General features: G+C 40.5%; 1 protein-coding gene across 1 annotated transcript in view; it reads right to left on the reverse strand.

Moving 5' to 3' along the window:
* CSMD1 (CUB and Sushi multiple domains 1) overlaps positions 1 to 15,636 on the reverse strand; it is a 1,401,348-nt gene that overhangs the window by 352,444 nt on the left and 1,033,268 nt on the right. The window contains exons 27-28 of the mRNA XM_066607269.1: positions 1,080 to 1,271; positions 46 to 184 (exon numbers count right to left, since the gene is read on the reverse strand). Coding sequence (XP_066463366.1) covers positions 46 to 184; positions 1,080 to 1,271 — 331 coding nt within the window. The remainder of the gene's footprint in view (positions 1 to 45; positions 185 to 1,079; positions 1,272 to 15,636) is intronic.

Here is a 15,636-nt window from a genome sequence, read left to right on the forward strand (position 1 = left end):
TTTTGAAACATGTTGCTTAGCTTTATATTTCTATATAATGTGTACCTTTTGAATATCAAGGCAATGACAAAGTCTGGATTTACTTTTATTCTCCAGTCACACTCTCTTCCTGCTGGATAAGGCTGAGGGTAGTTTGGTGACAAAATAACACCCGCTGGGCCTGTCAGGTTTCCACCACATGCAGCTGTAATAGTAAGACAAGAAGAAACAAAATCAATCAGATGCTAATCTATAGAACAGTATATAACAATTACACTGGTAAAAGTATGCACTGCCTCAACCAAATTTATTAGTATGCAAAACTTTTAGCTTGGTCTTTAGTCTTTATTGTTAAATGCATTTAAAGCTATGGAAAGCTGTTTTCATTTGGTTATTTCTTAAAGATTAAGATAGAATCTTAAATAGGCCATAAACCATAGATGAATTAGTTATTACTTTAAAGGGGTTGTCGACTTGTAAACTATAGATGGCTTATCCTCGGAACACGTAATCAATAATTCATCAATAAGGGTATGTAACCCAGGATCCCTGCCAAACAGCTGCTCATCAGATTGGTGCACTCAAAAACTGAGCTTATTTTGGCAGGAAGCAGAAAGCTCTGTTCTTACTGCAGTGGCCAAGCTTGATATTGCAGGCCTAGTTCCCATTGAAATGCATGGGAATAATAACAAGCCTGACCACGACAAAAAGGCCAATGGCTGTCTGCTTCCTGCAAAAATCGGCTCAGTGCACGAGCGTACTGGCCTCGGAACACAGTTGATCAACTGGAGTCCTAGGCGACTGACACCGTGGATCTACTACTGATGGCCTGTCCTAAGAATAGGACATAAATAGTTTACAACTGCACAACCCCTTTAACTATTTGTCAACAGTCCAGATTTTTTAACAATAGTCTCACAAGAAATCCAGCAAAAAACATAAAATGTGTGGAAATGTCCATTAAAATGAGCTTTTCTGACATTTTAGAGCATTTACGAGCTCAAAAAGTCTAGCAATTTCTGATTCAAATGTTCATTATTATGAAATGACATTCTTATACAAAAGATGTAAATATATAGTAACCATTAGAATAGCTATACCTATGCAAGTTGGTGGATCAGGCTGCCAAAAAAATCTGTTATTTAGCTGCACGCATGTAATTTTAGCTTGCCCTTGGAGCTGGTATCCAGGGTCACATTGAAAATTTACAGTATCTCCAGGTTCTCTGCTGTCTCCATATCTGGTACCATTTTGAGGAGTTCCAGGATCATTACACGTTGATGCAACTGAAGCTGTGGGGAACAATGTGACATAATGAAATGTTATAGTATGTATTTACATGGTAACACAGTCACTCTACTAACTGATCATGACCAGAATAATTTATTACCTACAGTAAATGGAAAAGTGAGAAGAAGAGAAATGTTTTAATAATACTAACTTTACGCACTGGGTTTCTCATAAATTGTAGGAAATATAGTAATACTGAGTGTTTAACTATACAATGATTAAACTATGAAAATTTTTTATGTGTAACCCTTGGTAGCAAGTGGATTTCCAATTTTTGTGGGGGCACAGCCAACCATATCAATATATTCTCAGGCTTGGACTTGCCTAGAGGGGAATTCCCTGGTGGGTCCTGGGCCAGGCGCGGGGTGTTATCTCCCATGCACAAGTAGCACATTGTACAGTACACCCAGTGCACTACATATGAATAGGCAGTGCACAGCATCTCAGGCAGGTAATATTTGCATGTAGTTGTTTAATGGGCTCTCTGAATGAATTTTACTGGTGAGCCACAGGAACCCCAATCTGACACTGTATATGCACATAATTTTGCTAAAGTATTATTCAAATTATTTATCAAATGCATTTTCTATGTTGTAGCCGCGTAACAAAGGAGAGAAAAAGTAAACTCACTAGCCATATCAAAACTCCGATTCAGATTCTGAGAATGCTCTGGAAAAACATTCCACTCTATCGTGATTTACATTACTCAAATCCTCCTCTGCTCCAATCAATATGATCTGTATGATCAGGGTGCTTTCATGAAGGACAGAATATTCCACCGTGTGAAAAAATCTGCACCAAATTCCACATCTATCTTCATATAGAATTGAAAATGGAAGAAATCTGTCTTCAATTTCTCATCAAACTTTACACTCAGACCTGTAGATTTTGGTATGGATTTTGACAGTGAATTATTCCAAAGCGCTCTGCAGAATACTGTGTGAAGACATCCTAAGGGAGGAAGGCTAATATGATTAGCCTCTAGGGAATTACATACGGAGGAAATTAGCTGCGAAATATCTGCAGCGGACATCCTGCAGCTGATTGGCAGCTGAAAGTCTGCATCAAAACCCACACTATTTGGTGTGTTTTTTAATGTGGATTTTGGTGTGGAATCCCTCCACCCCCATTGAGAAGAGATGGATTCCTTAGCATAAATGTTAATAAAATTGATATCCTGCAAATTGAAATTCTCCACTGAATGTGAATTTCCACAGGCGATTGGCGCTGATTTTTCCACAGCGTGTAGACAGAAATTTAATTCTCTTTGCTACTACTGGTGATTTTTTGTACAGAGGGTCTGAATGGAAAATTCATGGCAAATCCACCCGGTGTTAAGATAGCCTTAAGGGACCTTTCATATGGGATGGAATTAGTCATGAGAACAATGTTATCCCTATGGGTTTTGAATTTTGCGCCTGTTAAAATCTGTTCATCTTTACTTTAAAACCCCAAGCTTAAATTCTGCAGCAGAAAAGCTTTCTGCTGCAAAATTAGGGACGTCTTGTGGAATTGTTGTTTCAATTTCTAACATACAGAAGATGTAATTCTGCAATTAAAGTCTGCATAAAAATTCTAATAAATTCTGCAAGATGTTCCATAGAACATACAGATAGTCCCCTACTTGTGAACGTTCGAGTTATGAACTCCGCAAGATGCAAACAATCTGCCCTGCACAGTATGATGTAATGCTATGGCATTACATCATACTGTGCAGCGACCGGACAGGCTTCTATCAAGCCTGATAGAAGCCTGTCCGGTCAGATAGCGGGACACTGTGCAGTTGCTAAGCAGCAGGGGGCCTTCTGAAAGGCTCTAGGGCTGCCTATGCAGAGCGCCTATCAAGCTGTGCGCTTGATAGGTACTCTGCATCGGCAGCCCTGGGGCCTTTCAGAAGGCCCCCCAGCTGCCGAGCAACTGCACAGCGTCCCGCCGCGGACACTGTACGGGCCCCCTGAACATCGGGTGCCGGCTCAGTCTTTAAGCCGACATCCGCGGCAGCAGTTCCGACGAGCCGCGCCGCTCTTCGGAACTGTTAACACTTTAAATACCGCTGTCAGAGTGGTATTTAAAGTGTTAACAGTTCCGACAAGCTCGTCGGAACTGCTGCCGCCGGGTGTCTGCTGTGAGAACAGCCGGCACCCGACGTTGTATGGAGCGGGATCCACCCGCGATCCCGCTCCATACAAGCATTTGTTCAGACCTACGAACAAATGTACTTGTGAACAGGCTCCTGAAACGGAACCAGTTCGAAAGTAGGGGAGTATTTGTATTTCACAGTTAGGGCTTAAACACATTGGTGTGATTTTGTCCCGTTATGCAGCAGTGACAATCATGGTAGCATAATGGGATGAAATGAAACCATTGATTTTAATGGTTCAGTTTTCACTGGCAGGATTCTTATGAGTTAATAAAACAGCAAGAAAATATAGGACTTGCCCTATCTTTCTCATACGTAGTTTTTCTATGTGCGAGTAGATAGGGCAGGACCTATCTTCCTGCTTTTTTTTTTAAAGTCCTGCTCTATGGTGTGTAGTAGAGATGAGCGAACGTACTCGTTTAGGGCGTTTTTGCACTTGAGCACCGCTTTTTCCGAGTAACCGACTACTCGGGCGAAAAGATTCCCCACTGCTACCCCCCGCTCCACCGCCCCCCGAATCTTTTCGTCCGAGTAGTCAGTTACTCGGAAAAAGCGGTGCTCGAGTGCAAAAACCCCCTAAACGAGTAAGTTCGCTCATCTCTAGTGTGTAGTTTTAAAAGTCCAACGAGAAAAAAAAAAACATTCATGCACAACTATGCTCTCCGAACAGGGCCTGGTTGAGGCATCAGCAAAAAAGTACCACAAAATATAGTTTACACATACAGTTTCAATATTACATCTGAATATTATCATGTCTATTTTGCAATTTATTTTTATTATTACATTGCTATTACCTTAAAAACCTTTCCACATACTTTTGGAGTTTATGTCTATGGAACTACTGAAATTTAGCGTTAACTCTTGAGAAGCCAAGTAAATTCAAGGGCCCGTCTTTAAATATATACTTCTCTGATATTTTTTCTTTCTCTTATAAAAGGATTTTCTTTTTCTTACTTTATTTTATTTATTTTCATTATATTTCATTGCAATGTTTTGATGGTTCTAAAATTTTCCAGAACTCTGAATGTCAAACTTATAAATATAAACATGCCTTTTGCCTAAACAATAAAACCTTTAAAATGTACAGTACTATGATTTATAAAGGAGTCCTTCAGGTTTCAGTTGAAGTTCTGGTATTTTTGATAGCAAGAATAATTCTGCAGAATATCCTATACTTGTTATAAAAGTAATGGAAACCCTAGAAAAAAAAGGGACAACGCAGGTATGAACAGAGTCAAATAGTTATTTCACTAGATATTTAGAATCAATCATTATTAGAAATGTATCAAATAAGTATTAAATGAATCTTGTCCTGCTGTTTATCTGTTTATAGTCTGAGTTAATTTTGGGGTTTGGTCAGGCGCCTGAGTTTATTTTTGAGCCTGGTCTGGGGTATTCAGTTATTTGGGAGTAGTGTTACGCTTTGTGTACTTTTGTGTTTTGCTCTGGGTTTTGAATTAACTTGGCATCTGTTCTGCATAGTATATATTTGGGAGCACATATGGCAGCTAAGTATATATTTGAAGGCACGTGTAGTAGCACATTATTTCTGGAACACAGCTTTGGTGACAGTTTAACTTCATAGCAATATGAGTCGCAGGGGTCACAGTTGCAATTGTGCCCCAAAGCTAGTAAAGCCATAGGCCCACTCGCTGCGAGGATTGCTGGGCTTGTTCCCCCTCCACCCCACCCCCATGCCCCTTGTCCTAGCCTAGTGGTATGAACAGTGAGACTTACTACTCCATCACACAGCAGCACTGCACTCATGCTGCATGTTATGCAGCCAGAGCATAGATCAGCTCCTCCTGATGCCTGGTGCTTAGCAGAACCTAGTGAATAGGAGAAGAAGGATGAATCATTCAAGTTCTGGCCGCATACCAGGCAGAATGAGCACAAGGCTGCTGTGTGATGGAGCAGGGGGTTTTAATGTTCATACCGTGTGACTGGATGGGGCTCTATTACTCCACTTTACAGGGGCACATGCCGCTCTATAGCTATAAAGGGGCACAAGAGGGTTCTATTGCAATTAAGGGGCACAGGGGGGGCTGTTACTCTAAATGGGCACAGGGGGCTCTATTACTATACAGGTGTACAGGGAATGATTTTACTATACATGGGGTCTCCATTACTATATAGAGGCACAGGTTGGGCTCTATTACTCTATAGGGGCAAAGGGAGGCTTTATTACGATACAGGGACACAAGTGGGAGCACTATTACTATGAGAGACACTGTGATAGGCATTTCAGTAGCAGCAGGCTGAGGAAAGTGTGCAGAGATGCGTTCTAGCTTTAATAATTCTTTATGGCCAAATGGAAAAGAAAACAGAAAGTGGATGGCACTAATCAGAGAAAATGTTACTTTTGATCACTAGAGGTAAGTGCAATGTAATCACTATTAAATAATGACTGCATGATATAGAGGTTACTAGAACTGAGCTGCTGTGTCTAAGTCATCTTGTTATAATGATTTTCTTATATATATGCTGTCTGAGTACAGTATACATAATGTGTGTATGTATTTTTTTGTGGTGAACCATGGCTGGTACCTGGGGGTAGTGGGGAGAGTGTGAGGCTTGGGAGTAGGGGGACCCAAGCTGACACTTGCACCGAGGCCCATGGGTCTGTAGCTGCGCCCCTGTATGGCTTGTAAACATTGTTATACACCAGTGTTCAGGACTGGTGTTGAGCAAATCAAACCAGGTGAACTAGTCTTTTAGCGCGAAACGGTGCTCTACTGGTTCAGTTCGTTCAACACTACTCAGAAGCCCAGCACAGTTTTGGTTTAAAAACAATAAAAACATTTGTTTAAAATAAATAGGTAAATAAATAAATGGGTATGCACAACTTTACTTCCATATCGCATTGCAGAGATTTTTTGTATTCTATCATTTGCATGAGCATGGTGTAGTGCACCAATTAAAAGTAAGTGAAAGTCTCCATTTACACCATTGTTTTGCCATTTATTTCTGTACAAAAAACTGGATCAACTGGAAAAAGGAAACAACATCATTTTGTGCTCACATGCATCTAGTATTAATGGAAAACTTGCTGAGCAAAAAAGCTAGCTTTCAAGTGGTGTAAAATTGACCTAATTGTGCTGCTCTATATATGCAGCTTTCCAAGTATTTTCCTTTTGCCAGATTTGAATTAATCCTAAGGGTGGCTTCACACACAGCATTTTTTGAAAAACAAGCTTGCAGTTTTCCATGCAGTTTTATAAGCCAGAATGGATCCAGTATAAGTCCTTACTTTATAGTTCTCATTCTTTTTTAATCCACTTCTGGCTTTGGCTCAGTATACTGCATCAAAACTGCAAGTGTGTTTTTCAAAAAATGCTGTATGTGAAGCCACCCAAGGCCAGATTTACACAAACGTATTTGCATGTGTATTAGCACACGATAAATTTGCGTGTACAATACGCAGAAAATATAACCTACTGATTTTAATGGGTTTGCTTACATGCACATATTTGGCATGCACAATTCAGTTGCTCAAAAAAATACGCAGCATGCTCTACTTTCCTGCGCATTTGCCAAAAAAAAGAGAACATTTTGAACTCATGAAACTATTGGCTATTTCAATGGCTGAGAGAACTGGTGTGTGTTTTTTGCAAGACCAAATGTGCATGACTTGTGCGCACAAAAAGTACAGTAAAATACAATGATGTACATACAAATATGCAATGCCCATTCTTCAAAAATGCGCAGAAATATGCTTACACTCATGTGAATCTGAGCTAACTCTTCAGGTCCGAATGTATTGTTAATTGTAGTAAATTCCTAAGGGTCTGTTCACACATAGTAGAAAAAATCCACTTCAAAATCCACATTAAGATCTGCAGCATTTGTTGTAAATTTTGACTTGAGTCCGCAGCCTTAAATTGAAGGGCTAAAATCTGCTATGGATCCACAGCAAAATCCAGAAGAAAATTTATAGCAAATGGTGCGGATTTTGAAACGGATTTTGATGAGGATTTGCTGCAGATGTCTTTTGTTGCAGGTTTTTTTTTGGTGTGAAAAGAAATCTGATATGTTGGAAAGCATCCTAAAGTAAGATGTCTTAGTACATTAACCTACAGACCTATGTAATTCACAGGAAACATATCTTATTCTCTTTAGCCTTGATGACCATGCAGCGTATGGAGTAAACTCAGGAGCCAGCAGTTGTTAGCTGTGCCAAACCACTCACATCCATGGCAGTCACCCCTCCCCCAATCTGAGCTGGGTTGAGCTGGGTGGCTGTATACTAGCCGGCACTGAGTATTTAGCTTGCTCATATTGCAATCTGGCTTTTTGCATTCTCCCAGGGTCTAATGTTGATTGAGCCGCCCTGCAGTTTATCAGAAGGTGCATTTTTGGCTTCTTTTTCTGTAAGTTATGTCTTTGTACATTTTTTCTCTCAACTCTGTGATTTTAATTTAGTTAATAGTGAGCTAGCATAGGTTCTGACGGAAGCATGGGGGCCTTGTCGTAGCCCATCAGCTTTTATGTCTTGGACAAGATACAGACTAACACCCGCATTTATATGCAGTTGCTACAGATGTTAAGCGAGCCCGGGATGTCACACTAGTGTGGCACACTGGCGATACAGGGCAATCCACTGCTTAGCCAGTAGGGGTTGTAATCCTGAACGCTGTGGCACACTTATCTGTGGCTGACATCCTTGGTATCAGTTCACATGTACAGCCTATGTTTGTTAGCAGTCACCTCTCCCCCAATATGGGCTGGGTTGAGCTGGGTGGCTGTATACTAGTCAGCATTGAACATTTAACCTGCTCGTATTGCAATCTGGCTTTTTGCATACTACCAGGGTCTAATGGTGATAGAGTCTGCCCTGCAGTTTATCAGATGGTGCATTGCTGTCTTCTTTTTCCGTGAGTTATGTCTTTATACATTTTTTCTCTCACCTTTCCGATTTTACACTCATGGACGATGACCACGATTGCAGATTTCTTGTTGTTTTTAACAAGCACTTAACAATGCTGAATACATATTATGTGTGAAGGACCTCCTTTGGCATTTTGTGATGCACTATTTTGAGCCAAACACAAAAGTGCAGAAGAAAGATGAGGTACAAATCCTTCTTTTAGAATTTTTCTTCTTTTTGGATTAATCTCTGGCTTTCGCTTGAAAAGCTGATTCAAAAACGGCATTTGTGATTCTAGTCTTTACTTCACCATTTACAGTATTTGTAAGGAGAGGTGGGGTGGGGGCTGTAGGCATGGGAAAAGGGTCAAGAGAGTGTGAGTTTCTCAGCCTGTTAACATGCTCGCCAGCATGCTTTTTACATGGGAATGCAAGGTGTTTCCTTGTTTAAAATGCCCCCCATGATATCAGTAAAGTTGTAATTCTCTGACACGGCTTTAAGCCGTGTTGGAAGATCGGCAAATATTTCCCATTGTTTTCAGTGGGAGACCTCACATGGCACGCCGTGCGATGTGTTTTCCTCATGCATGTGTTCTGAGGAACACGCAAAGATAGAGCATGCCACAATTTGTACCAGTACCCCACAAATCACTAAAGTATATGACTCCATTCAAAAGAATGGGGTTCATATGCATTTGAAATTTGTGCCTCTTGCAGTGCACAAATCTCACACGATTTTCTTGGCCACGAGAAAGTGGCCTAAATGCAGAAGAATTAAGCATCATTCAGTGCTATTTTTTTCCATGAACATGTTAGACACAATGACAGAAGCTCCATGGTCCTCATTATATTCATCAGGTCCACTGGTAAACCATTGGTGCCTGTCATGTGATTGATTCACTGCTGCCATTATTTTCACTTTTCTCTTCCTATTGATGGAACAAAAAAGCAAAAATACAGATGTGAACCTAGCATCAGCTCACTGACGGTCACTGCCCAACGAATTCTATGGAGAGAAGGAGAGGGCATCTAGAGTGCGACAGACAAGGGGATGCTGACACAATTTTTTCTTTGCATGTGTGGGACCATTTGCTGCATTGAGGTGCAGAAATTATGTGGCATGTAGTTGTATGTTCAGCATGGAGAGAGAGTATGTCAGGCAAGAGTTAGCAGTTGGCCTCTGCAAGGACCAGGAATGCATGTTTGCAGGGCACATTTTAGATAAGCAGTGCAGTTGCAGTCTAGTGCTATGATATTCTATGTGGTACAGAGTGGCACCTCTGTGACACATAGAGGCATCTAGGTTTTGATACATGCTTATCTATGAGCAGATTGAATGGGTGGGACTTCCCACAGAGTCATTTTATCTAAATCCCTACTAGCATCACTTTACAATAAAATTGTGTTGGACAAGACAGTCATCAACCAATTCCCTTATTGGGTATTTGGCTATGGTACACATCACTGTAATGTATTTCAAAGATCTTGATATCTGTTTTTCTGTTATTTTAGCATTAAAAAACAAATGTGTCACTTTCTTGCTATGCTTATTAAACAGTGCATTAACTGGATAATAAGCGTTGATATCGAAATTAATTTACATCTGATGAATTAAAGGGCTATTTGCATGCTAAGATGATATTAGCTACAGTGCTTTGAATATATAAATCGTGTGAGCTTGTAACCCCAATTCAAGCGGAAATATTGTTCTGCAGGGATATTAGCAATGTTTTAGGTGTGCACTAATTTGTTTTGATTAGACACAACACAGTGTTTATTCCCAGGTGACCTTATTCTCATCTTTGGTGATAATGCCTTTTCTCTGCAATTTTAAGAAAAACTACTGTGCTCACTTACAGCCAATACAAATAAGTAATTGATGTTACAAGTTACTGAGCTACATTGCAAAGTCAATATACAGTATGACCTCCAGTATGAATGTATCTTGATAGAACTAAAGAAAAATCAATGACATTTTCAATTCAGACCTTTCTGATGCTTTCTTTTATATAATCTGTATTGTGAAACCCTCTATCATATATTTTATTAGAAAAATATCACTGTGTCTAAAACAAATATTATATATCCCCAATATTCTAGCAGGATAAAGAAATCGATACATTTAAATGAAAAACATTCAGATTTTGGAAACTTTAGTTACACAACTTTACTCAGGCTCCACGTGAAATCTCCAGGCTCTCGGCTATGTTTGGTAGCCAGGAGCATGGAGATTTTAAATTACCCCAGCAATCCATGGCTTTTGCACATGTGTCCGCCATTTTGGCGATGGGTGCATGCGCAAAAGCCAGGGTAAGGTCAATGGATAAATCCGGGGGCCTTAGGTATGTAGTTTCATCTCCCCTCATGGATATGATTTGTGAGGGGGGATGAAACAAACTTTTTAAACTTTTTTTTCTTTTTTTTACACTTTTTAAAAAATTTTACATGATCCCCAATATCCATTGGATAACGGTGATCCTGTGACGAGGAACTGCATAAAGCAGTCCCCGGTGTTATCTCTTTGCTCTTGGCTACTCATGTTAGTCCGGAGCAGAGAGATTTTAAATTTCCCAGACTGAGGGCCCTTCTTAGTATGCGCAAAAGGCGATATTGGCTGCTGAAAGGACCAAAATGTCGCAGGACCTCGTGGAGGGTGAAGTTGAGTACTTTCAGCTCCCATCATGGATCTGATCCATGAGGAGAGCTGAATCTTTAGCTTTATTTTATTTTTTTTACACTTTTATGCTCACCGCGGCCCCCTCATGACAGCTCCAGGTTGTCAGCTACCTCCGACGGCAGGGAGTTGTCACGTCCACAAGCCCCATCGATTTAATCCTCAGATCGAGTGTGTTTTTACAGCCCTAAGGATTAAAGCCCAGCCAGTCAGGATGTAAAAAGCCTATAGGACGGTCACTAAGGGCTTAAGACATATGGACTTTGGGGTAGATTTTCACAACATGTGAAATCACCTTTTGGCCGGTTTCAAATAAACATATAAGAACACATTCGTATTACAGATCCGTAATATGGATGTGTTTCAAAAGACATTACATCAGTATGTCATCAACTTTAATAAATCTGTATTTGCATTTGTAGTTTTATTATTTTTTTATGGGGGAAAAAAAATGTATTTACTCAACAGAAAAGATTAAATATGCAAAAAATAGATCATGCTGCATTTTCGAAAAATGACTATAAAGAAAACGGCCATGTGAATAGCCCTTTAGATTTGCAATAGCTCCGTATTATGGTCCCCTCAATTTGGATCTGATGCGAAGCAAAAATATGCTCATCTGAAAATTGGCCTTAGATTTGATTAATAAGGTCCTTTTTTTTACTGACACTATAAAATATACAAATATTTAGATGGAGAGGAATACATACATGGCTGAATATCAGAACTAAAATTTATATTTTACAAAACTGTTTGGACTTCTCTTAAGGTATGGTAAGCTAGGGACCTATAAAAATTATGAAAACATTAACATAATAAAAAATATCATGTTTTTAGTAATTCTTTTTTACTTGAGAGAATTCTCTATCAAAGGAAAACAAAATAATTTTACACAATGCTTAAAAATAAGTGTTACCAATAAGCATAATTGAAATGAAATAGTCTAACAGTAAATACTATTCACAGAATAATATTATTTCTGATATAAATGCATAACAAATTTAAATGGTCCTGTTGGTGTAACCCCTGATTCACTGACATTGGAAGGTTAATGATAAAAATACATGAAAAATCCTCTAGAATATAATGAGCAAAAAGAAATATAATGTATGCAGCTATGATGTGCTGCTTATATAAATTATGTAATTAAAAACCCCTAAGATGGAGGACGTGACCTGAGTGCTGACCAGGATGGTGGCATTTGTGTGAGCTCTGCACATTACCCTCCGCTACAAGCTCTATTTCAGCGAAACCGCATGCTCCATACTCATTCTGACCCACCTTCCTGACTGACGGGACTGGGAATGACTAGCCACAAAGCCGCTAGGTCACATTTCAAGAGGCTGACAGAGTTCTTCTCCACTTGTGGCTCCAAACACAACACTGAGTCTGTTGCCCGATGCCCACTACTGTTTAGTTGATGAAGTTGATACTATTAAAAGCAAAGTGGAGGACTTTGAAGATCGCAGCAGAATAAATTATATAAAATTCCAAAGAATTTGGATCCTCTACTGCAGCTGTCATCTGTGACAGCTGCGGTAGGGAATTCTTTATTCCCCATGGGGATGGAGAACTCCTTTGCTGCATCTGTCACATCTGTCACATCTTTCCAAACATGAACCTAGCTGGATGGGTCATATTGTTCTCAGTAAAATGTTAATTCTTCCAAAAATGTTATTACTTTCTCACTATTTCCAAATGTTATCATAATAATAATCTTTATTTGTATAGCACCAATTTATTACGCAGTGCAACTTGTTCATAACCAAATTCCAAAAATATCTAATACATTTTATCTGGAATAAAAAAAGACCTAGAATCACTTACTACACCATAATCAAGGTGGTAGGGGTGTACCAAACCTCTAGTCATATTATCATGCTAGTGATTCTAAATCAACTAAAAAATTGGGGACCTAACTCTTCAAATTCTAGCTGGCCCTTCATAGAATGCTACTTAAATAATAATGGATCCATGAAGTCCCTTTTACTAGCTTATACTTTGGCTAATGAAAATACAAATCTATGCTTCCTAAATGTCAGGATTTGTCCCCTCCTATAATGGCTTAAATACAATTCTGGAACATCTATTTTCAGAAAGATTTACATAGTACAAAAAAGGTGTACATTAAAATTCCGCTAGAATCCCTTGAACACTTTATTCCAGATTTATGCATTGGGGAGTGGAAGATGAAAGATATCTTTTTTATCTCAGACCTTATGATAGAGGGTACAGCCAAAACTTTCTCAATTTTTGCAACAGAATATACAATTCAGTCCGAAGACTTCTTTAAATGTATCCAAACTTACTCTTTCCTAAAAACCCTACATAAATGGGAACCATGATCCCACTCAAGCTATACTTGGTACTCTTTGCTAATACAAATAAGACTCAATCAAATATATGAACAATTAATAACATTTTGTCGGGAGATATGGGAGACTCCAAAAAAGCTCACTTATTGAATTGGGAGAGAGACTTGAATAAAAACTTTCCCTTGACCCAATGGCTCTAAGCACTTGATTGGGTAAATATATCTTCTCTTAGCTCCCTAATAGAAGCCTACTACAAATTGCTTACCAGATGGTATCGAATGCTAGATAGGCATACTACATATTTTCCTGATTCGGACAGTTCTTGTTGGAGAAAATGTGGGCATACAGGCTCCTTGCTCCATATATTTTGGAGCTGTCAAGCTTTGTTAAGCTATTGTGTAGTGTCCAAGAACGAAAGTTCTTGTTACAACCAAGTGCAAAGTTGTTATGTGGTTACATAAAGCATATTTTTCACATATATAATAAAATACATTCTTTGTACTGTGCATTGCACTGTCTTATATTTGCAAAACCTTGCATAAACTCAGACTATGCAAAGATATAAGTGTTACATTGTACAGATGAGATGTGATTTTGGTTATCAAGCAGGCCCTCAGCAAATTTTGTAGAGTTGCATTAGTTTTTTGCAAAACCAAATTATATCAACTTTGTAAGGTAATCCCTAGGCATATGGGAGGAGCCAGACAGTCAAAGTTCAGTTTTTGGGACATGGAGTGAGAGAGGAGTGCAGCCTGTCAACTCAGTGAAAAGCCATGAGAAAGAGCCCCTGGAGTCTTCACCCACCCTGCCATTTGTGCAATGCTGTTTTTTGTGCCAGCCCACTCTGTGAAGGGAATTACTGTCATGAGCTCTGAGGAAAAGGAACAGAGCTGAAGCTATAGACAGAGGGGATAAGTTGTACAAGGACCCTCTCTGTACACTGTGTTTTTTAACCTCTGGTGGAAACAGTGCTAGTCAGCTACCATGCTGATGACTCATCCCCACATGCTTTCTTGCAGGTACTGTGTTAAAAAACTGACTTGTGAGTAACAAGTGGATATTGAAATGCAATTTGAGTGGAGCCCCACAGCAGAGGTGTTACCAGGCAGCGGTTGCTGGTCCTCCCAGGGCGGCAGGGTGTGGGGTCCCGCGGTCGGGGCACGTCCCCCCGGCTTGTGGTCCGGCTGCCGGGGGCACGGGTGCCTGGCCACCGTGGGTGGCGTGGTGCTGGTGGCGCGAGACGCCTGGCGCGTGCACCTGTGAGTGCAGCTGCCATGCACGAGCTCCCTTTTATTATGTTCTGTTGGGAGTTGGCTGTCTCCCTCTCTCAACTCCTGGATGGAGGATTTTGTTTAAAGGTCGGGCAGAGACTCACAATCACTGCCAGTTATTGGTTTTCCCTCAGTGTGCTAGCTAGTCTGCCTCTGTTGGTCTCCTGCTTCTGTCATCTTGTCTGCTATGCTTTGCTATTATCCTCCAGGTTTTTCCATCTGCCTCAGTTCTGCTTAGTATTGTTCGTGTTGGTTATTTACATCTGCCTTTTCTGTCGGTATTCTACCCTTTCAATCCAGGTACGCCAGCGTCCCTTTTTTGGTCCCTAGTGAGAGTAGGGACCGCCGCCCACTTGCCCGCCTGGGGTTAGCCAGGAGTGGAGGCAAGTAGGCAAGTACAGGGGTTGTGGGTGATATCTAGGGCACCCGGGCTGGCGTATCAAGGGTAGTATACCGTAACATAATAACTGGCCCTTAAAATTGCTCTCCAATGGAGGTCATGAGTACCTTCGCAATTCAGTTGCAGGATTTAGTGGTCGTGATCCAAGACCTGTTTGGTTGGTCATATGGTGGCCCAGGAGCAGCGCGAGTTAGTGCATGTTTCTACCGCCCCTTCTATTCCTGAGCCCAAGTGTCCGCTTCCTGAGGTATTTTAAGAGGAGAGGAGCACGTTTTTTGCTTTTCAGCAGGCATGTAGATTGTATTTTCGGATGCGGCCCCGCTCCTCCAATTTAGAATCCCAGAAAGTTGGATTGATTATGTCCTTACTTCGGGGTCCCCCCCAGACATGGGCCTACTCCTTACCCAAGAGTTCGGCTTGCCTGCAGCCAGTTGATTTGTTTTTTCAGGAACTTGGATGTATTTTTGATGAGCCGGACCATGCAGAGTTGGCGGCATCCCATCTCATGTCTCTACGTTAGGGAAAGCAGTGGGTAGAGGACTATTGGTCTAAATTTAGACTGTATGCAGGTGACACCTCTTGAAACGATAGCGCCCTTAAAGATGTGCTTTTTTTGGGTCTTTCTGACGCTGTAAAGGATCTACTCATTTCTCATCCCACTCCCATGACACTCAATGATGCGATGGAATTGGTGGTCAAAG

This window comes from Eleutherodactylus coqui, chromosome 1, assembly GCF_035609145.1.
Source record: "Eleutherodactylus coqui strain aEleCoq1 chromosome 1, aEleCoq1.hap1, whole genome shotgun sequence".
In the NCBI taxonomy this organism is placed as follows: Eukaryota; Metazoa; Chordata; class Amphibia; order Anura; family Eleutherodactylidae; genus Eleutherodactylus; species Eleutherodactylus coqui.